Here is a 21,435-nt window from a genome sequence, read left to right on the forward strand (position 1 = left end):
GTTTGTGCTCCATCAGGACCAGGTGGTCACTTCCTCTTGTTGCAGCTGGTCTGCCCACTCTGTACAAAGCCCCACACTCTGCAGTACTGCCACCATAGTCACAGTGGAGAGGAGAGACCGAGACATTACATGCCCATTTCACAGAAGGGGAAATCGAAGCACATACAAAGCGTGGGTTATGCTAGAAATACCGATTCTGAAACTCAAAGGCTCCTCCAGAAGACATTTCAGCCTGGCAGGCTGACCAGCATCACAGTTCTAACTGTTCTGGGGAGCACAAAGAAAAATAAATGAAGTCATTAAGACCCAAGTTTTCAGTTCTGTGAATATTTCAATGAAATCGACACCAATGCATGAAAATAGGTTAGAAAACATAATCAAGAATTTATGTCTTTTATTATCATTAAGAATGAAAAATTCAGATTGTCCTATAAATAGGACACTGGGACAATATAGTATCTTCTACATATGTAAGCTATCTTATGACTAGGATATTGGGCAAATATGACATCTGGAATGATAGGACAGAACTGGTAAGCTTTCTGAGGAGATACAAAAGGGAATATAGGGCTAGTGTAGGAACAACTGCAGCTGGGAATTTGGGGATTCTGGGTGTGCCTCTGGTGGCTCAGTGATTCTCCAATAAGCAAGGTAGAAGCCGACCTGGTGGGATTCTCCTGGATGCTTACTTCTCAAATACTCCTGACATCACCTGAGCACTCCACAGTCTCTAGTAGTGACAAGGCACTACTGTTAACAACAGGTAAAACTAGAAGCTGGAAAATCCAAACTCAGTGAATGAATGATTTTTTCCTTGCTGAAGAATGGGAGCAGCAGATCCTCATAACTAAGATGGAGGCTGGCACAGGCAGGGCTCTGTTCTCATCCCTGGCCCTCCAGGCACAGAGGGAAGTAGATACAGATATAACAGGAGAGGCCCTGTCAGTCCCTCACTGTGACTCACGTGACCCATGGGAGTCCCTGGGAGGAGTGTAATCATGTGGACTCAGGGAGAGGGTTTGTACTGGAGGGCCAGAGGACCTGGGTTCCTGTCCTGTCTCCAGTGCTTGCTTGCTGTGTGACTCCAGAAAAATGACTAGCCTGGGTCAGTGACGACATTTAACTTTCAGGTCGTGGTGGTAGTCTTTCCCCTGGAGATGGATATGGAGATAAAATGGATCATCTAGCCAGATCTCACATGAATCCAGCCCCATCAATTACCAGCTCTAATTCCCAGTCTATAATATCTAATTCACCAGGCTGCGATATAAATCAACATGCAGCGCATCCAGAGCACCCAGCACAGGGGAGGGGAGGAACACCCTGGTTATTTTCCACTCTTGGTGACCTCAGAATCTGACTCTGCCCTCTCTGACTTCCCTCCAGGTTGCACCAAAGGCCTGAATTTGCTTTCTTGGATCCTACCCCAGGGCACGTTGCTTAGGACAGAAAGCATTTTGTCAGCTTTGCTTCCTCCCAGTTATTGGGACAGCCGCTGCCCTCTCTGGTTTATAGCCCATGTATGGCAAGGCACCCTGGTCACTGGGTGTTTGTGTAGTGTTTAATCATTAGGAGGTGGCAGTTCTAATACTGGGAGCCCCAGGGCATCTTTGAATAAGTCAGCTATTTGCCTCTGTCTATCAGTGTCTGTTTTTGCAAGGCTTCTCTCCAAGGACACAGGGCTGACCTGTGACACAGCGGCTCCCAGGGGCTGGGGGAGGTGAATTCCCAAGGGCACAGTGGGACACAAGGTTGCTAGAGGTGAGGCTTTAAGTATCAAGGTGGATCCTGGAAAACAAGCTGTCAAAGACCAAAGACTGGGTTGCCTCTCCCAGAGAACAAAACTCCCTAGGCTTTGCTCTTTTCCTCTATCCTTCCTCCACCAAACCAGGCGGGAGAGCTCCTTCTCTTCCCCACCTCCTATAGCTCCCACCTGTTTCCCCAGGTCTAGCTAAAAGCCCACTTGCTGTAGGAATCCTTTCCATGCTATAGAGCTCTTGTTCTCTTGTCTGAATCTGAAAGCATAGCATCCGTCTGTACCAGTCCTTCCCTTGGTTGCTCACCACCTGATCTGTGAGATAGGCAGAGGCTTTGGTGTCTTTGAAGAAAGATCTGCTCCAGACTCATTCCCAGCACTAGCTCAGCACCTCATAGTCAGGGAGTCACTACTGCATGTTATGTCTGATGGCTGAATGTTTGTGCTTCCCCTCTAGTCATTCATTTAGAAGGACACAAATGGGATTAGGGGTCAGGCTCAGTGGCACTGCCTGAAATCCCAAGGACTCAGGAGGCTGAGGCAGGAGGATCACAAATTCAAGGCCAGCCTCAGCAACTTAGAGAGGCTTGAAGCAATTTGCGGAGACCCTGTTTCAAAATACAAAATTTAAGAAAAGGCTGGGATGTAGTTCAGTTGTACAGTGCCCCTGGGTTCAATCCCTAGAAGTTAAATAAATAAATAGGATTAGTGACCTTTAAAAGAAACTCAAAAGTCTCTCTTGCCCTGTTTCTGCAGTGGAGGTACAAGAAGTCAACACCTGGAAAGGACCCTCACCAACATTCCCCATGCTGACACTTGATCTGGGACCTTTAGTCTCTAGAACTGGAGAATAGACATCTGGCATTTATATGCTACACAATCTAGGGCACTTGATAAAAGTAGCATTGACAAGCTAGGATAGTTGAACAGCCACAACCCTAAAACAGCTCCTCCAGGCCTGCACCTGACTTTTATTGCTAAAGCTTTAGCCAATACTGAGAATGAGAAAAGCCCAGTCCTTGGGTGGCTAAAACTGAAGTTCAGTTCAGTAAGTGCTGACTGAGGACCTACTATGCGCGTCAGACTCCAAATTATTAGGTTATGGAAACCTAGTGATAGATTAAAAAAAGAAAAAAACAAAAACAAAAAAAAAAAAAATAACTCTGTCTTTAAGCTACCATAGCAAAATAAGGAAAAAAAAGTTCAAGATTGAGTTAGAAGTTAAAGGATTCCACAGAGTCCTCTGGAAGTTCAAAGGAAAGCAATTTATTAAGACCGAGGCACCACAGAAGCAGGCATCTGAGCAGGATGCAGAAAGAGGATCAGTCAGCCCGGCAAAGAAGGGCGTGACAGAGGGGATGCCCAGACTTAGAAGGCCATGGGGACCTCTGGAGGCTGAGAAGAGCTTGATGCTGTGAACAGTGAAGGGAGAGACATGCCGGAAGTGGCAGGGCCAAGGCCAGGAGGGCCATTTTGGCCTGTCTGTAGCATGGCGCCATAAGGATTTTAAGCAGCTGGTGGCACACAGGGTTGGATCAACATCTGAGTATCACAGGCTAAGCTGGGGATGTTGCACTGAGAAAGAAGGCTGGCATAGCGGACAGCGGCATCCACCGAGAGCACAGGACAGAGCCAGGAACTGCAGAAGCAGCAGGGCAGAGGAGCCACAGCAGCTGGACAGGCGGGTGGGGGAGAAGGATCCAAGCTTTCCAGTTGGGTTCCAACCTGAAGTCAGGGAGCTGACCCCAGTGGCACCAGAGAGGCTGGGTCATTAGCATGACAAGCGCTGCTGTGCAGGGAGGCCTTGCCACAGACTTCCTGCAGGGGCCTTCAAGGTAGGTCGGGCCTGCAGGAGCCCTTCAGCCTGCTGGCTTTGCTCACTGCCCCTTTATTCCAGATCATTAAGAGCTGGGTCCTCGGGAGGATTCCTCTGCCTTTGTTTAAAATGGGAGCAAGTGTGTTTAATTGCCTCAGCCAGACACCCTGCTCCGGCTGCCCACACCCCCTCGTGGAGCCTCATCCCACAGCTAGTGTCTTGAAACATAATCAGCCGCCTGTTCTGGGGCCCTCCTCAAATTATGGTTCTGATCTTTCCTTCCAAAGCCAAGCTGGAATTATAGCCTGGCTCTTCAAGAAGTTCAAATCCGCAGGGTCACACACCCTTTCATGTTCTGTTTCAAGACCTTTGCTGGGGATTTTAACAGGTTTGCACCTCTGACGTTGGTGCAGGGTGGTTAGTCTGCTGATTCTAAAGAAGGGGCCCTCCCACCAGGACATGGCTGCCCTGTGCTGACTACTCCAGCTTTTGCCAGCTACCCCACTGGGGGCCCAGGCCTTAAATATTTTCTGCTTTGTCTCCTGCCTGACTTGCCTGAGGAAGGGACCAGCAGAGAGACAAGAACTAAGTGAGACTTCCAAAGCAGAATCAGAAATGGGTACCCTGTGGCCACAGTGAAGGACGTGGGGTTGAAAGGACCCATGTTTACACCCTGGCTCCCTGAAGAGGGCATCAAGCTTTTCTGAGCCTCATCCCCCTCATCTGTAAACCCAGCATTCTAATCCATTACTCAATAATAACTGCTGGGCACAGGCACTGTGCTAACCTAGCACTGTCTCACATTACATCCACAGTAGCCCAAGGAGGTGAGCACAGATGGGAACATGGGGTCTTGGGATGGACCAAGTTAACTGACCCCTATCATGGAGCTAGGAGGCAGCAAAGCTGGAGTCTGAACCTGTCAGGAGGTCTCAGGTCCAATAGATTTTCCAAAATAGTAGCAGCTTGGGTCAAACCATTCAGTGTCTGACAAGGAAAGTTCCTAGATATCAATAAACCCATTTTTTGTGGGGAGGAGCAGGTTTGAGGACTGGAAAAAGACAGAGATAGATGGTTCACCTCAGCACCAGGATTGACTTATGTCAGTCATTAAGAGTAGCTTACAGGAGCATGATGGCCACTCGGATGGGTCGCAGCCCTGTTCTGTTTGATCAGTGCCCTGTTCTGACATTTGTTTTCAACATTCAGCACAGGAGCCCTGCATTACAGGACCTGGCAGGCAGGCAGGCATGCATTCTTTCATTCACGGCCTAGTAAGGAACACTCCCTCTGACAGAAAAGGGGATTCACCCATGGGCAGCACTTACCTGGGTTTTGTTTTACTGACGCTGACATCTACAAGGGGAGACGTATCAGACAAATAAATATAAATTCACACAAAACAAGGCACGTGAAATAGAGTGGACGTGAAGTAAACAATCTCTGAAAGAACTCTATGTTGAGACCACTGTTTGGTGGAGTGGCCAGAGACAGCTTCCCTGAGATGTTTGGGTTGAGACCTGAAGGAGAAGAATGAGCCAGTCTGTAAAGAGAAAAGGAGATGGGTGGGAAGGACGTCAGGCAGAGGGAGTAGCACGTGCAAGGTTCTAAAGGTGTCGTATGTTCGAGAGACTAAAGGAAGGCATGGACGGAGGAGGAGAAAGCGGGATGAGGAGAGGCCAGGGAGGTGGGCAGCGGGTACTACATGCACTATATGGTAGGGATCTGGATTTTATCCTACATTCAGTGGAAATCCATTGACGTGAAGTTTCAGGCAGGGGCAGGGGAGCTGGTGTACATGTTAGGAAGATTATAACGGCTGCTGGGAGGAGCATGTACCATCTGAAGGCCACAGTGGAGCCAGTGAGCCCAGGAGATGACAGTGGGAACTCGGAGGAGAGGCAACGGCAGCCTGGACTGCGGTGGTGGTGGGGGGGGGGAGGGGGAGGGAGGCAGGGGATGAGAATGCCCAGAGATTTGGGATCATCTGGGGGAGTATGCCAAGAGTTGCTGGATGGAAAAAGAGGAGGGAAACTAAATATTCAGTAAATCTAATAAGTTACCTCATTAGCATTGATTCATGAATTAAACATATTAGCAAACATCTACAACCACAGGTGCCAGGTTCTGTGTAAAGCGTGAGAAAGCAAAGAAGAATATGATAGCATTCTGGTTGATCCCTCTCGGTCTAGAGGGGAGGACCATGCCTAAGAGCCCAGACTCCCAAAGGCATGTTATGCTATCACAGAAAGCACAGGTTGGGGGACACTAGATGGATGAGAGGCTCCTGCCTGGGGTGTGGGAGGGGAGAAGCTAGGGAGGCTTCCCAGGGAAGGCAGAGCTGGAGCCTAGCAGGGTTCCTCAGAGGAAGGAAGCAGGAGGTTCTTCTGGATCATCCTGAGAGAGAGCCGAGTCCACGGACTAATCAGGAGTGGCCCACCTTCCCCTGATAGAAATGGGGCAGCCTGTTGTCTCAGATGCAGCACTGGCTTTGGAATCAGACCTAAGTCCCTTGGACTCACTGATCCCAGATTCCTCATCTGTGAAATGGGGTAATTACTGTCTTGGGGTTCTCTGGGTTGTCAAAGCACTGAGAAGAATACCTGTGATGTAGCAGGTGCTCAATAAATGAGAGTTGTTGTTGACAATGAGGCTAGGATTGTAGATTCCAAACTGCCAAGGGTCCTATGGGGGAGATTAAGCAGTCTCTCAAGGAACCTGTCTCTGGTGTTCCCAGAGCTCTCAGGAGTTGCTACCATACTGACAGTGGGAAAATGAACCTTTCTCTCCACAGAACTCTCCTCTAGTCAGTGGGTACCCGGGGATCCACCTTCTTCACCAGGCAACACTCAGCCATTTCCTAGCTAACTATAGGACACCCAAAGGGGCTCCTGCACCCACTTTCCACAGTCCACCTCTGTACCCCACAAAAGGTGACACAGCAGACTCCCACCCAAACCACAATGCCCTGAGGCTCTGCTGCACTTGTTTCCTAGGGCTTCACTGTACACACACTGATGGGCTCACCACAAACCATGTCCAGACAGGCACTGCGAATCAGCAGCCAGAGAGAATTCTTTTTCAAACCTCATTTTGCCACTGAGGAAACTGGAGGGGCTGAGTCCCTCTCCCCAGATCTCGGGGTAAGCTTAAAGGAAAGGTGACAATAGACATCCTGGAGCTGGGGGTTGGAGCCATCCACCCGTGCAGCCACCTCATTTCCCTCGGTCTCCATTTCATCTCCTCCCTACAATCTTGCAACATCCCTCAAAATGTCAGAGTCTTCAGATCTCATTTCAGGCCACTGTATAGGGCTGAGCTCCAGGGACTAATGAGAGCAATAAATCAAAGTGTGCAGAGGACAAGGGGAAACGTGGGCTGCCACTGGAGCCCACAGAGCCAGCCTCCTCTTCCTGGGTTGCTGAGACACAAAGAGCCACCATGGTCTATACAGCAGAGCCCCACCTTTAGGAAGAGACAACTGAAGGAACACTCTGGTTGTCAACTGATATGATTAATAGGACACAAATAATAAAACACTAAAACCTTTTTTTTTGGTGGTACTGGGGATTGGTGGGTAGGGATGCTCTACCACTGAGTTACATCCCCAGCCTTTTGTATTTTGGGGACAACTAGCCTTGAGCTTAGGAGTCTACTGCCTCCTGAGTAGTGAGGATTACAGGAGTGTGCCACTGCTCCAGGCTTCAGCGTTCTTAAGAGAACACTATTAAATTTGCAGCTTCAAGCATCCCTAGGATCCGCTCAGGTGAGAGAGGATTCCCTCAGCCACAGCAGAGCCTGGTCTGAGCCTGGGCTGACTTGGGCTTGCCTTTCACAGAGCCTCCCAGATTGGGGAAGATGATAATGAGGAAGAAGTCTTGAAGGTCAGCTGGCCTGCTGGAGGCAGTGACCTCTACAAGTAGGTTGGCTGGTGCCAGGCACAGAGAGATGCTCACCAACTACTCAGATTGATCTGAGCAATTTCTTTTTTTTTGGGAGGGATGGCAACAGAGCCTTTGAATGAAGGGGGAGACCAGTGCAAAAACTGAAAGCTGTGGTTTCGTGGTTAGAGAGATCTGAATTCGAATCCTAATGTTGCCCCTTATAGCACTGTTGCTTTGGAGAAGGAACTTGTTTCCTTAAATGTAAAACTCATTGTTTCCTTCAAATCCATCCCAAGTGCTGTTTTGTCCTCTGAGATGCTGGCATAACTGCATGAACAATCAGTGTAGGGAAATCCCTCCACACTCCTCAATTCTGCCCATGCCCAGGGCTGACCACCCACCTCGCTCTGGACAGTTAGTACCCACCATGAGTGCTGATTTAGGAAACAATAAAGCTAAGTCTAATTCCTAAGTGAAAACACTTACCAAAAGGGGTATAATTCATTGCTTATTGATTACTTAGAGTTTTGTTATCTCTATGAGGAAATGAGAGATGATTCTATGAGCTTCATCTCTTAATAAAATTTTGGTGAAGCTCCAATCCAAACAAAATCCATTGCAATGTATGACAGAAGATTTTCTCCAAAGTGTCAGAAGGCCTAAGGGCCACCACTGTCAAGCACAGCTGTCCTTCCCACGCCTCCCCTTGGAAGACCTCATTCTGGTCCTCAGTCCCAGGCATTCTTCTGTACCCACCTGGGATAGAAATCAGCAAGCGCGGCCACCTGCCTCTCTCAAACTCCTCCATGTGTGTCACAGTTTGGAGCGAGGAAGGACACCTTGGGGCATCCTTCCCTGAAGAGGTCTGTTGTGTGCACAAGAGGGGCCCTCAGCCAGGCAGCTGCAGCGGCGCTCAAGCCTGAACATGCTGGGGACCTGGGGCGAGCAACCTGCTCCTAACTGAAACAGCATCATGTGACAATTCATGTCATGGTGACTCTCAGAGTGGAAGAGCTGGCAGGGGCCTTGCCCTCGAGGACGAGCTGGTGAGTCACTGTCACTCTGCCTTCAGGTGATAAACAAGAACCCTGGCTCACAAGAGCTCAGAGACCTTAAAGATCATGATGGTTCGGGGGAAGCAATGGGAGACAGAGAGGGAAAGCACCTTGCCAAGGTGGCAGTCAGGTCTAGGACAAGGTCTCCGGGTTCCCAGGGTACTCCTTCCCTTACCGTGGGGATACATTCACAATCACCACCAATAGACCACCTGTGCTTTCATCAGAGCTCCTCAGAGTTCATGTTCTCCACCCACATGGAGGGCACCTTGCCCTTGGGAGCCTGGAGGACATAGTTGTTGGCCCACTAACAGACTCAGTTACCTCACCAGCAAAGCAAGAGGCTACAACTGATGAGTGAACCCACTTAGCCCTGGCATGGAAAGCCTCCACGTGGGGTGAACTGGCTGAAGAGAGGCAGCCGGGGAGAAAAATAGATACGCAAGGTAACCTGGGATAGAAATTCACTCACTGCCACTGGGCTGTCATAGTTGACCAACATAAAGGTCACACAGAAACTAGGGGCACTTGGCATAGTAAGGGCTGTCCTAGACACTGGGCTTATTCCAATCAGATCTTAACATTTCAGTAACAGAAATCATAGCTAGGCTGCTCTTTAAAAATGACAAAGGATATTAAAGGAAACATAAAAGAAATTCCACCTGTATGATGAGATGAACAGGCCTGTTTGACACTTGTGAAGTGTTTCTAAAGGATCTTTTAAATCATCACTGACCAAAAAACAAACAAGCAAACCTCCTGCATTTTATTAGGCTAGCAAGAAGTTCCCAGCGTAGGCCCACAGTTAGCTGGTAGTAAAGGTCTGTCTAGGTCTTGGCACCCAGGGTCACAATGTCTGACTGAAGTTTCTTCTCCAGTATAGGGACTCTGTCCTACTCATCTTTGGAGCCCGAAGGCCTGGGCATAGGAGTGCTCAGGAAATATTAAACAATCATCAGTATTTTCAACAAGCTGTCACATATCAAAACATACTCCAAATACTTGGATGACATACACCTGACCCACAGCACTGGATAGAATTCCTTAACGATTCAACTACCATGTTCCTTACCTACCAGAAAGGCTCAGTCTGCTCAGTCTGTCCCATCCAGAGGTGCTGGGGTCAGACGGGGTGGCACAGTGTCTGGCATCTGATAGGTATAGAGTAAGTACATGATTCATTGCCTGACACAGAGCTGATTGAAAAATAGGGCGTGGGAGAACATTAAGCTCAGGCTGACACTTGTATGTAACAAAACTGTGAAATCACTGGTACAGTTCAGCGTGAATTTTCTGTTCTCCTTGCAGGCACGTAGTAGAACTGCACGTCCCTTCACCTTTGAATTTAAGTATAGCCATATGACTTTCTCTGGTCAGTGACAAATGAGGGGCAGTTCTGTGGTCATTCTTGTAACCTTTAAGAGACATTGTGTGGTTCACTATGGGGATGACCAGTGCTCTAAATGGGAGTCCTTCTGGCATCCTGGGTCCAGAGCAAGGATAATGTACAATGCAGCCTCCCTTGACCTGCAGTAGCCAGAGACTCAGGGTGGGTTTTTGGAATATTTGTTATATAGCATAACCTGCCCTATCTTAACGGATGCAAAGACTTTCCCAGATACCTAGATTAAAGTACATGAAGTTATTTCCTATTGTAGGGACACACTTTGGCCAGGGCTTGGGGCCTATGGGTGGGTTGCTGACGGAATAAGCACAGAGAAACATTCTCTGTTTTGGCTCTTCTGTTTGACCTCTCATTCTGGCTTTCCTATTGCTAAACATTTTTCATCCACCCTTTAAGTACAAATTACCTTTAAATAATTGTTGAAAACACATGATTTACAGAAAATGAACTTTGAGGTTGTGATATGCTTCCCAGCTGGCTGTGCTTTCCTATATGTTGGGTCAGAGTTATGGAACGAGGTTATGAGCGTGGGCGGCACTAGGGTGTGGGAGAGCATCACGGGCCTGCCACCCTGCTCTCTTCTTCCTTCCTTTCTTTGGTGAGAACACTGCATGCACAAGACATAAGACGCTGCAGGCTATTCTCTCTCTTCTCTTCATGACCCTCTGGAGAATTCCTCTGTGGTTTGAAGAGCAGATGGTTTGCTTCCTGTCAGCACCACCCTCTGTTCAGCCCAGGTGGCCCCTGCCCACGGATCCTACAAGCAGCAGCCCTCACTTAAAAAGGCTTCAGTGGTACCTGCAGGAAAGCAGCCCTTGGGAAAGCCCAATGTGGTAATTACTGCCCTGTTACCACGGAAGGGAAGGTTTGCCTCTAAGCCTCCTTTTATGAGCTTTAAAATGAAAAGGACTTTCACTCTCTCCTACTTAGTTTTTCCTTGCTGTCCACAAGCAGGAGAGGAAAGGGAAATAGAGATGGAAAGGAAACAGAGTAATCATCACTGATGCTGAGTACTGTGTGGGAGTCACCTTTTTGTCCCATGAGAATAGGTAGAACCCTTGAATGCAGGACTAAGAAAATGCTCTTGGACACCAACAGGTATCCCAGGGAGTTACAAGGCACTCAGAAGGAGAAGGCAAGGAAAAGGAGGAGAATGGGAGTGAGAGAAAGATGGAGAATGAGTCATTGATCAAGATCAAGTGATTGACACACAGAGAACATGAAGACAAAACAGTATGTTACAGGTCTGAAGGGGGCGGGGGCAAAAGCTCACATAGTTCATTTTCACCTGGGCTACCAAGGAGCTCAATGCTAAATGAACCCTCAAAAACACAGCCATGTAAAAACCTTATGGTTGGTGTGTATGTATTCTCTACTTCTTCCTTTTCTACACGTTATATTCTAAGTTACAGTTCCCCCTGGTCCTATGCTATATTGCTTTCATTTACAACTGCTCTTTATTCATATGTAGCTATTATGAACTGTTACAGAGAGAAGAGAACTTAATTATGAGTTAATTAAATAAAGAAAAGTGACTTGCAGGGAGGTAGAGCCCAGACTGCCCTGAGTGCTTTCACAGAGAGAGTGGAGAGCTTTTGTCTTTGATGCTTGACAAACCCTTTCACTGGGAGACAGGCATGAATTCCATCCTTGTTTTAGAGACAAAAACTCAAACCTCTGGGAGTTAAGTGACTTGCATAAGAGAGTGAGAACTGGAACCAGGGTGTCCTCATAGCAAACCCCACATCTCCTCACTCCTCAGCTGCCTTTTGCAATATACCTGAGACCATGTTACTAGTGCTGTGCAGAAGAACTTTCTGTAATGATGGAAATGTGCTATCTGTATCATCCAGCAGAATAAGCCACTGCCAGTTGGGGCTTCTGAGCCCCATTTCAAGTAAATGTGCCTAGTATGATTAAGAAACTAAGCTTTTAATTTCAGTTAATTTTCATTACTTCTCTCTCTCTCTCTCTCTCTCTCTAGTACTGGGGAATTGAAACCAGATGCGCTTTACCACTGAGCTACATTCCCAGGTTGTTTTTTTTTTTTTTTTTTTCTCCTCTATTCTTTTGAACATGGTCTCACTAAGTTGCTTAGGGTCTCACTAAATTGCTGAGGTTGATCTCAAACTTGTGATCCACCTGCCTCAACCTCTGGAGAATGGGATTACAGGCATGCACCACCATGCTCAGTAAATTTTTAAATTTTGAAACAGTCACTAAGTTCTCCATGCTGCCTGGAACTGGTGATTCTCTGCCTCAGTATCCCATGTATCACTGTGCCCAATAAGAAATTTGGGGATGACTACAGAGTCTCCACAGATGCTGGTGGCCCTGGATTTTCTAGATCACTAAAGGGAAGCACAAAACTTATCTGAAATCTTGAAATTATGGATTCCTTCCCCAACTAACAATAAAACATTGCAATTGGTCACAATTTGTCAACAAGCATCCCTACTCCAAACTTGAAAGGAGTGAGCTGGCACAGAGGTACATACAAAAGGACCTTTTCCCTGAGATCTGAGGTCACTGATGGAAAAGGGGTGAGAACAAACCCACCTGGGGTGTCCATGTGCAAAACATCTGGAATGGGGAGAGATGAGTCAGGAAACATTCCTTCTCTCTTAATGCAAATTGCTTTGCACTGTCCCTCGAGGATATTAGAGATTTTTAGTGACTAAGGGTCTTATTTAAAAAGATGGTGCTGAGATAAGGACTGGGAGTTACTTAGGGAATGAAAAAACATCTCTACAAGGAGAGTTCTCTAGAGGAGGTTAGCTGGTAGAGCATTGGGTGCAGGTCAAGGTGGAGGAGATACCTAACAGGCCTGAGTTTGTAGCCCAGCTTGGACCCTCATTAGCCGTGTTAACCTTGGGCAAGTTTACTGAGCCTCTCTGAGCACCACTGCTTCAAGTCTATAAAGCTAGGATAACACATCCTCTCAATGGGTCAGGATAAATGACCTAATACTTGTAAAGTGCTTGGCACAATTCCTAGCACCCAGCAACCCATTAGGAAAATGGTAACTATGACTGTTTTTACTAGTTTCTGATAAAATTTGGTATTTTTTTAAGTTGCTATTGTAGCAAATTAGTAAAAACTGAGTGGCTAAAAACACTAGAATACAAATTTATAATTTCATGGTTCTAGAGTCATGATGTCAGCAGGCTGTGTTCATGTCTGGAGGTCCCAAGGGAGCACCCGCTCTCTGTCCTTCCCCCTTCCAGAGGTACCTGCATCCTTTGGCAGTAGTCTTCCTCCTCCTCTCCAAGGCCAGCAATGGCAAGCCGCCTCCTCGACACATGGCATTGCTGTAGCCTCCTCTTCTGCCTCCCTCTTCCACTTTCAAGGACCTTGTAACCACACGGAGCCCATGTGATCCAGAGCAATCTCCCTATCTAAGTGTCAGTCGATAGTGGCCTTTCCTCCCCTGGCCATGTAACAACCTATCCACAGGTTCTGGAGATTCAGAGAGGTAGACATTTTGGGGGTGTTTATTATGCCCACCACAGGCTTGGAATGGAGAGCGAGGGGAGAAGTCTCTTCCTATTTTTGCTCCTTTTCTTCTATGGATCCCAGAAGGGCCTATGCCTAAGAAATAACTGGCTTTAGGACCTATCCCTCAATATGGGGTCCCCACCAATTCTGTCTGCTGACCGGGGTCCTCTGGCCTGGATTAAACTCTTCGCTCTAGGTTAGCCGGAATCTCTGAGTACACAGTTTGGTGTCAGGAGGGCCACTTTGTTCCACTCGCATTATAAAGGCAAGCAGCGCCTGGGCTCTTGGAGTTCTTGTGACACTCTGGGTGGGGAGAGAGGGCTCAGTTTGGCAGACTGCTCAAATACCAAGTTGCATAGTTACATCCTCATACCGTGGGACTCACCCGAGAGCAGACCTCCTGATTCAAGTTGAATCTGGAACGGCTCTGAGTGCCAAGGCCCTGTCCCCAAAGGCAGACTGAGGAGACTGTGTAGTGACTCCGGACCCATAATGGGAAGAGCAATCTCTCAGTGCTTCAAATTCATAATAAGAGGGTCAGGAAATACTTGAAAGATGAAGGGGTAAAAAAGGGTCTCTTGCTCAGTTTCCTGGCAAAGTGTTGGAGGGCGATTTTCATTTTGTTACAGTCTCAGGACAACAGTTTACCACATACATTTGATTTTGCTTTTGGAAGTTTTGAAGTAACAAGGCTTCAGAGCTCCAAATAAGTAAAGTCATTGGAGTTAACGTCAGTGTTCTGAGAGCTTGGAAGAAAGTGACCAACAAGTTCTAGTCCTCCTGATCTAAGGTGCAAATGGAGCCTGACAGGTTCTCCTGGTGCCCCTGATGACATGTGTGTTACCTTGGGTGCCACTCAGGAGGGGCGTCTAACTGCCTCTGCCTATTGCTCACTAATGCACAAGTGGGTGAAGGTTGTCAAGCAGAGATACTCTGGAGGGACCAAGAAAGGGACACACAAGTGGAAACTTCCCTAGAGCTGAGCTTTCAGCTGTCATTGGAGTTACAGAGCTTCTCACAGATTCTGAGGGGACAGCAGGGTATGCAGGAATTAGTGGAAGGTCGGCAAACCATTCTGCTCTCCATTAACCCAGTCTCTGCCCTGCTTGCCCTACTTCTTCATCCTCTGAAAGTGGCTTTCATTTGTCTGCTATCTGGGGTCTGTGACATGCAATAAGCCACCTCCATTCATCCCTTTTGATCCTCCCTTTTCAGCCCACTAGTTCTAGTTGGCTGGAAGTAGCCACTGATCACTATCAGGAAAGAAGTAGAGAGTGAGAGGAGATCAAGGGGAGAATTGGCACTTCCAGTTTACTATCTTCACTTACAATTTCTCAGAAGCCAGCTGGTGACATACAAGACACAAACTGACATGGTTTCTATCTCCCAGGCTCCAAAGGTACACATTCTTATCAGTTGCTTTTAATAACCCTAAAGACACAGTAGCCACATTCTGTTGCAACTAGCTCAGGTCTGTCCAGGAGGTCAGTACCCTTTAAAGTCTCATGGGATATCTGCTGTCCTCCTGAGCCACTGCTGAGTTCAGTGGTCTCTCTTCCTCAGGCTGACCTGCCTTTCTCCCGTTTGTCTTCCCTTTGCTGGAATCTGGTCAGGTCTAATCTGTCAGAACTTTTCCTATTTCCTTTAGAGAACTCACGTGGTCTATTGCTTATGTAAATTCATAAAGACTGGAGTTCCTTTCTATAAATAACTTCCTAGAGGTTAAAATGGAAGAATTCTGGTCACTTGTCTAAATTGTTGGAGAACATATTTCCAATTACAGGAACAAGAACAGCATTACCCAAGTTGCAAACATTTGCATATTCACCATCTGTGATATTCTTCCTTGATATTTCATAGTTGTCTCATGCCTACATTATTCTTTTTTTAAAAAAATATTTTTTAGTTGTCAATGAACTTTTTCTAAAATTTATTTATATGCAGTGCTGAGAATTAAACCCATTACCTCACACATGCTAGGCAAGTGCTCTATAACTCCAGCCCCATACACGATTCTTACCTTAAGCAATATTTGTGAAATTGTGGGTTTGATGTGATAGTTTTTAAAATATTAAAAGTAAAATATAAATATCAGGAATATTTCCCTATCTACCATCTAATATGATTTCCTATATTACTGAGATTAACCTTCCAAACTTGTGAAACATTTTTCCAAAATACAAACATAAGAGACTTACTTGGAGAACTTTATAGAAGGAAATCTTGTACTATTTCAGCTTAGTCACAGATGAAGCATCCCTATGGTCTATTTATAGTAACTGGTGACTAAAAATTTAGCACATTATAGAACATTGTAAAATATCTCCCTGCCTACAAGCCAGAATTGATATGATATAGTAAAAAAATGTAAATCATTGTTAAATCCTTTTTTTCTTTGACAGTAGTAAGGATTGAATTCAGGGGTACTGTACCCTTGAGATACTTCCCCAAATGTTGCAATTTGGATAATACTGTTCTTGTCCTGATAAATGGAAATATGTTCTCTAAGGAGCTATAGACTTTTTTACTTTTTGAGACAGGGTCTCCCTAAGTTGCCCAGGCTGGCCTCAAACTTGCAATCCTCCTGCCTCAGCCTCATGAGAAGCTGGGATTAAAGGTGTGTGTCACCTTACTTGGATTAAGTCCTATTTTTTTTTAAGCCACTCGAGTTCTCTATTTAATATTTGATGGGTTAGTCATTCAGTTTTATGTGATTGTACCCAACCATTCGTCTGGGAAAGACGAGAATACACTGTTGTTCACTTGGTTTAATCACACAGACTAAACTAAGACAACACAACAAATGCTATCCATCTTTCCAACTCCACCCCCAAATTCTCCATCATCTGGTGCTTTTTTCACCAGAAAGCAGAAAAAAGCTTGGCTGTGATCCATAATAATTCCATTAACCCTGCAATGAAGCATTAAATTAAACTGCCGAGCCCACATTCTTCTCTTCCTATGAGGGGAAACGTACCTTGTAAGGCCTGCGCTTGTGCTAATAGATTTACTAACAAACTACATGATCACAGGAGAACACAAATAAATGAAATAGTTTGACAAGTTGTGAACTCTGCAGTGGGGGTGCTGCAGCACTGATGTTTTCTCCCCCTGATAATATTTAATATAAAGATTTTAGTTAGAGGGTGTTTAAGACACAGAAAGAGCAGTTCTCAAATGGTTCACGTTTCTATGGAATTTTCAAACCAATACTTTTTATTAATTACAAAGAAAAAAAAAGTCGACTTGAGCCAGAAATCTGGTGCAGAGGCATCTGTTATTCCTGATATAAATATAAATGAGCACCCCGGATGCTGGGGGACTCTACAGAGGACATCTCAAGTCAGTGGTAGAGACTGGACCAGAGCCCAAGTTCCTGACTGCTAATCCAGTGCTCTCTGCCCCACTCTGAGCTTTCCAGCCTTCCGCTAGAGAATGTGAAGATTCCTCTGCAGCAAATTCCATTTCTGGGAGTGATTTTAGGGTCTGTCTCTTTAGTGTGCTGCCCTGTTTCTCTGAAGCCAGAGGATCACAGGAGTCACCCAGCTCTTTGTCAAAGCAAGTTCTCCTAGAAGAGCAGCTGGGACTTGTGCTACTTTTTGGCTGCCTGACACATGAAGGTGAGCACCTAAAAGCTTACAGTCTGTTCAAACCACTCGTATCTAAATTCTATGTTACATTTCATCAACCCAGATGCAGAAAGAGGTCAAGTATGCCAGAAAATACTTCAACAGTCAGATCACTAAATGGTATTTTTAAAGTATACTGAAATCCAGAAATAATAGCACACTGCAGCTGGAAGGGATCTTGGAAATCATAGTTCAACGCCTTCCCTTAACTGGCTGCTCAGGGTGGTACAATCAGTTTGTGTCAGAGTGAGGAGGAGAACCTTGGAGATAAAAATCACTCTCTTTCTTTACTGTAGTATGGTCTGAAGCTCCTTCTTTTTTTTTTTTTTTTTTTTTTTCTTTTCCTCTGACAGTGGTGGCAATGAAGCCTGATTGACCCCTATAAAGTCAACTATTGAGCTTGTGGGGTGTACACCCACATTCTTAAGTCTCACTCCCTACTACCAAGCAATGGAAACACTAGTAAAGGCCGCTCGGCCAAGGCCAAGGCTCTCTTCTGCACGTAGACCTACTGTATATTGCAAGATGTGATACCTAGAAAGCTGACTAGTGAGAGAGGAAGTGAGGCAGATCCCCTAGGGCCTGCTGAACTGACAAAGATGCTACAGCAACAGACAAAACAACAACAAATCTACCCACACCTGAACTCCCTGTGCTCTCCTGCCAGAAGCACCACCCTACAAAGCAGCAGGACTCCAAACTCAGCAGCCCCTTCCCAACTGTACTGGTTCCTTAACTCTCCTCCAGTTAAAGGGCCCCAATCCACTCTCCCAACATCATGACCCTTATTTCTCAGGCCACACTGGAGTCCCCTCTGCATCTGGCCAACCCCAAGCAGGGTAAGCTTACCTGTCAGCATCTCCAAGGCCCAGGGAGGTATTTCGTTGCAGGGTCTCACGCACCACAGCCATCCCATCAGGGAGCCGGTTCAGCCGACGGGTATAGAGGCCAAGTCCACCATCGGTCATGTACCTTTAAAAGGAGAAGAGGATGATATGTGAGTATGGTCAAAAGCATCTGCACAGACTGGTCATTCATATCCAGAAGCCCTGCGTGGCTACCCTGTGCTCCAATGGGGAAGAACTGAGAATTCCCTGAGGCTGTGTCACCAATCATAGCCCCAGGATAACTCAGCTGCAGATTCAACCCGGAGGATCACCAGCTTGCTAGAGGGAAAAAAACACTCAGCCTAATTAGCTCACAGGAATCTATGAAGCAGAAGGGAACTAGTGAATAAAATTAACTGTCAGATGTATTCATGACATACTTTTTAATGTCAGCAATTACACAAGCAGGTGTTTTACCTAAGTAACATAAATGGAACTGACAAGTCATTAGCAAATCATAAGCAGAACTATTCCAGAGCAGTGCAGTAAAGCAGGCAGGAAAGAAAGGGCAAGGCTAGCAGAGCCACCTTTATCATCATGGGCAAGTCGCTCCTCCAGATCTTCCGGAATATCATAGCTTGTTACATATGGGAATCTTACATGGGGTGTGTGAGAATAACTGAGGAATACAAAGTGCACTGCAATTTATATAAGTCTATATAAGTGGCAGGCGTTATTGTGGTTGTCATGGTCTTTGATACTGATGTCTTAAGGGTTGTCACAAAACTATGTGAACAACTCTCATTCTCTCAGTGATGCTCCAAAGCTATCTTCTGATGACATCAGTGTTGTCAGACAGGGAGGACCCCAGGAACTTTCTGAATAGATGGCTGGCTGTCAACCAACCAGATGACTCCCTGAGATCACAGCCACTGGCTCAGGTCCAAAGCAGCTGTACCTCACGTCTTCCTGGCTCCTCCCCAGAGCCTCCGAAAGGAGACCGGTTGTGACAGAACAGAAAGGCAAAGCAAAACTTGGGCAGAGCCAGAAACCAAATTCAGAACCCTTCATCCCTGCATAGCCTCATTAGATCACCTTGCAAGGTGTCTGAAAACACAACCATTTTATAGTCCAAGTTCAATAATACGTAGCAAAAGTCTCAGGGGTCATAATTTCTTGACACAGAGTCAAATAAACTAAATCATAGATGTTTTCCTACCTTTGACATTTCAGCTTAGCTTATATGGAGTAGGTCTTGAGGGTTCCTGATCCCTGATCATCACTTAGGACTGGGGACCCTCTTGAGATATGTTCTTGGAAGAACAGAACTGTGAGACGCTGTGGAGAACTAGCTAGGCCAAGTGAAGGGCGGAGAAGAAAGCCTTCCCTGGAGCCACCTACTGTAAGGAGCAGCTCCTAGTTCTGGCCAAAGGAACTTCCATTAGGGCTGCTTCCCAGAGGTCATCTCCAAATTGGGCATCCTGATGGCCCTCTCCTCCTCCCTTGAGGATATCAGCAATCAGATGATGTAAAACCTGCTTATGAAAACTATGCGTACATCAATCAACCAAGTGTCAGTCAACAAAGTGTGCAGACAAAACAACAGAATAGACTGTTTTTCACTCAACTGTCTCAACTTAACTTAAAAACGTAAGAGCACTTTTGAATATGCTACAAATGTCTGAATAAACTAAAAATGTGCTTTGAACATTTAGAAGTAGTAAATTTTTAGAAGGGAGACCAGTAGGGTAAAGGAAGGGAATCAGCGAGAGAGTAGAGAAGGACTAGGAAAGTACTAAGGAGCAAAATTGATCAAATTATGCTTTTTTTGTGTGTGTGGTTTTTTTTTTTTTTGTTGTTGTTGTTGTTCTTTTAATACCATGGATTGAACCCAGGGGTCCTTAATCACTGAGCTGCATTCCCAACCCTTTTATTTTTTATTTTAAGACAGGGTCTTGCTTAGTTGCTTAGGGTCTCCCTAAATTGCTGAGGCTGGCTGTGGGCTTGTGATCCTCCTGCCGCAGCCTCCTGAGCTGCTGGCATTACAGGTGTGTGCAGCCACTAATGCCCAGCAACATTGTGCTTTTATGTATGAAGAAATATTCCAAAACGAAACCTAACATACTGTATAATTAATAAGCACTAATAAAGATTTTTAAAGTGGTGAGTTTTATGGTACATGAATTATATCTCAATAAAGGCAAAAAATGACTGCAACTATAGTTAAATAATTATTTGCATAATTGCTTTTTAATGATCCTCTCACAAGGGATAGTAAACTCCCTGAAGGTAGGAATTATTCTTATTTTGTTCAAATGAATCTCTATCCCATGTGCCTCACTCATCCTAAGTGCTTACTAAATCTCATTTTTGTTGAAGGAATGAATGAAGCATAAAGTCACAGCCACAGGTCAGAATCTAGCTAAAACTTTCTGCAAGGACACTGATTTCAGGTTTTTTTCTCCTTTTAAATATTAGTAAACTTGACATGTAAAACATGGCAAGGCAAATCAAACTTTCTATCTACCACTATAGCCCCATCCCTCCATCTATCTGTTCAGCTGTCTGTTTATGCATCCACCTGTCCAACAGATGTAGTGAGTTGGGGCACAGCAGCGAGCTACATGCATCCACCCCATAACCAGTATGAAGAGATAAAAAAAAACATCTACCCCAAAATGCAGTAACTTGACAAGGCTGAACTTTTTAGATTAAATGTCCTTTCAAGGAGAATGCACTGGAAGGTCTTCAAAATATCATCTTGTGCACCATTAAATGAGGCAGTTAATTTTGATTTTAGCAAAGACTGCCCAACCAGCTACACAAACAAAAAGTTTTCGACTGGGGAGATCTTGTCAAAGGACAACTGAACTAATTTTAGCAGTCATTTCCCTGCTGGATTTTTATTGCTGGTGAAACAACACATACGGTTGGGCAATTACATGCACCTGGGTATGTACGCAAGGCCCACACATGCATCCTCCTGGCTTGTTGCTAAGGCCAAAGAGGAGAGTCTGGTAAGCATCACAGAGATGAAAGATCAAGACAGGCTGCAGCCTCCAGCCCCGTAACACTCATGTACAATGTGGTTTTGCTAAAAAATAACACCCAACGAGGGTGAGAGGGCCCCATAGAGATACGACTGAATGCTGCTGGGAATAGACTTTTTCAGGTAGAGGAGAGGGTAAGGGCAAGGATAAAGCAGGATCCTCTGCCTTCTCAAACGTGCACCAAGAAGAGTCACCGAGATGAAACCAAGGAATCTGGCAATGATCTAGTTCCAGTTCCAAGTCTATTTCATTCACCATGGGCTTCTGGGAGTGAGACAGAAGGGTAAGGAAAATGGGAAATTGACCTCTTCACCCCATTGTTTATAAAAAATGCATTCAGTCATATTTTTAAGACAATACCCTTCTGTCGTATTCTGTCCATAGAGAGAGCACAGTATTAGAGATGGAGCTGTCCTCACCATCTACCTCACCTTCAAGAATCCAATTGAAAGTTATCTGTTTCTATAAAGGAAAGGGGGAGGGAAGGATAAGAGTACATAAAGAACCAATCAAAT

At 45.7% G+C, this 21,435-nt stretch overlaps 1 protein-coding gene across 8 annotated transcripts in view; it reads right to left on the reverse strand.

The window, feature by feature from the left end:
• Nav2 (neuron navigator 2) overlaps positions 1-21,435 on the reverse strand; it is a 375,768-nt gene that overhangs the window by 103,137 nt on the left and 251,196 nt on the right. For all 8 annotated transcript variants that reach the window (XM_047518211.1, XM_047518214.1, XM_047518210.1 and 5 more), the window contains one exon: positions 17,893-18,015. In XM_047518211.1, the coding sequence (XP_047374167.1) occupies positions 17,893-18,015 (123 nt within the window). The remainder of the gene's footprint in view (positions 1-17,892; positions 18,016-21,435) is intronic.

Source organism: Sciurus carolinensis, chromosome 11 (assembly GCF_902686445.1).
Source record: "Sciurus carolinensis chromosome 11, mSciCar1.2, whole genome shotgun sequence".
In the NCBI taxonomy this organism is placed as follows: domain Eukaryota; kingdom Metazoa; phylum Chordata; class Mammalia; order Rodentia; family Sciuridae; genus Sciurus; species Sciurus carolinensis.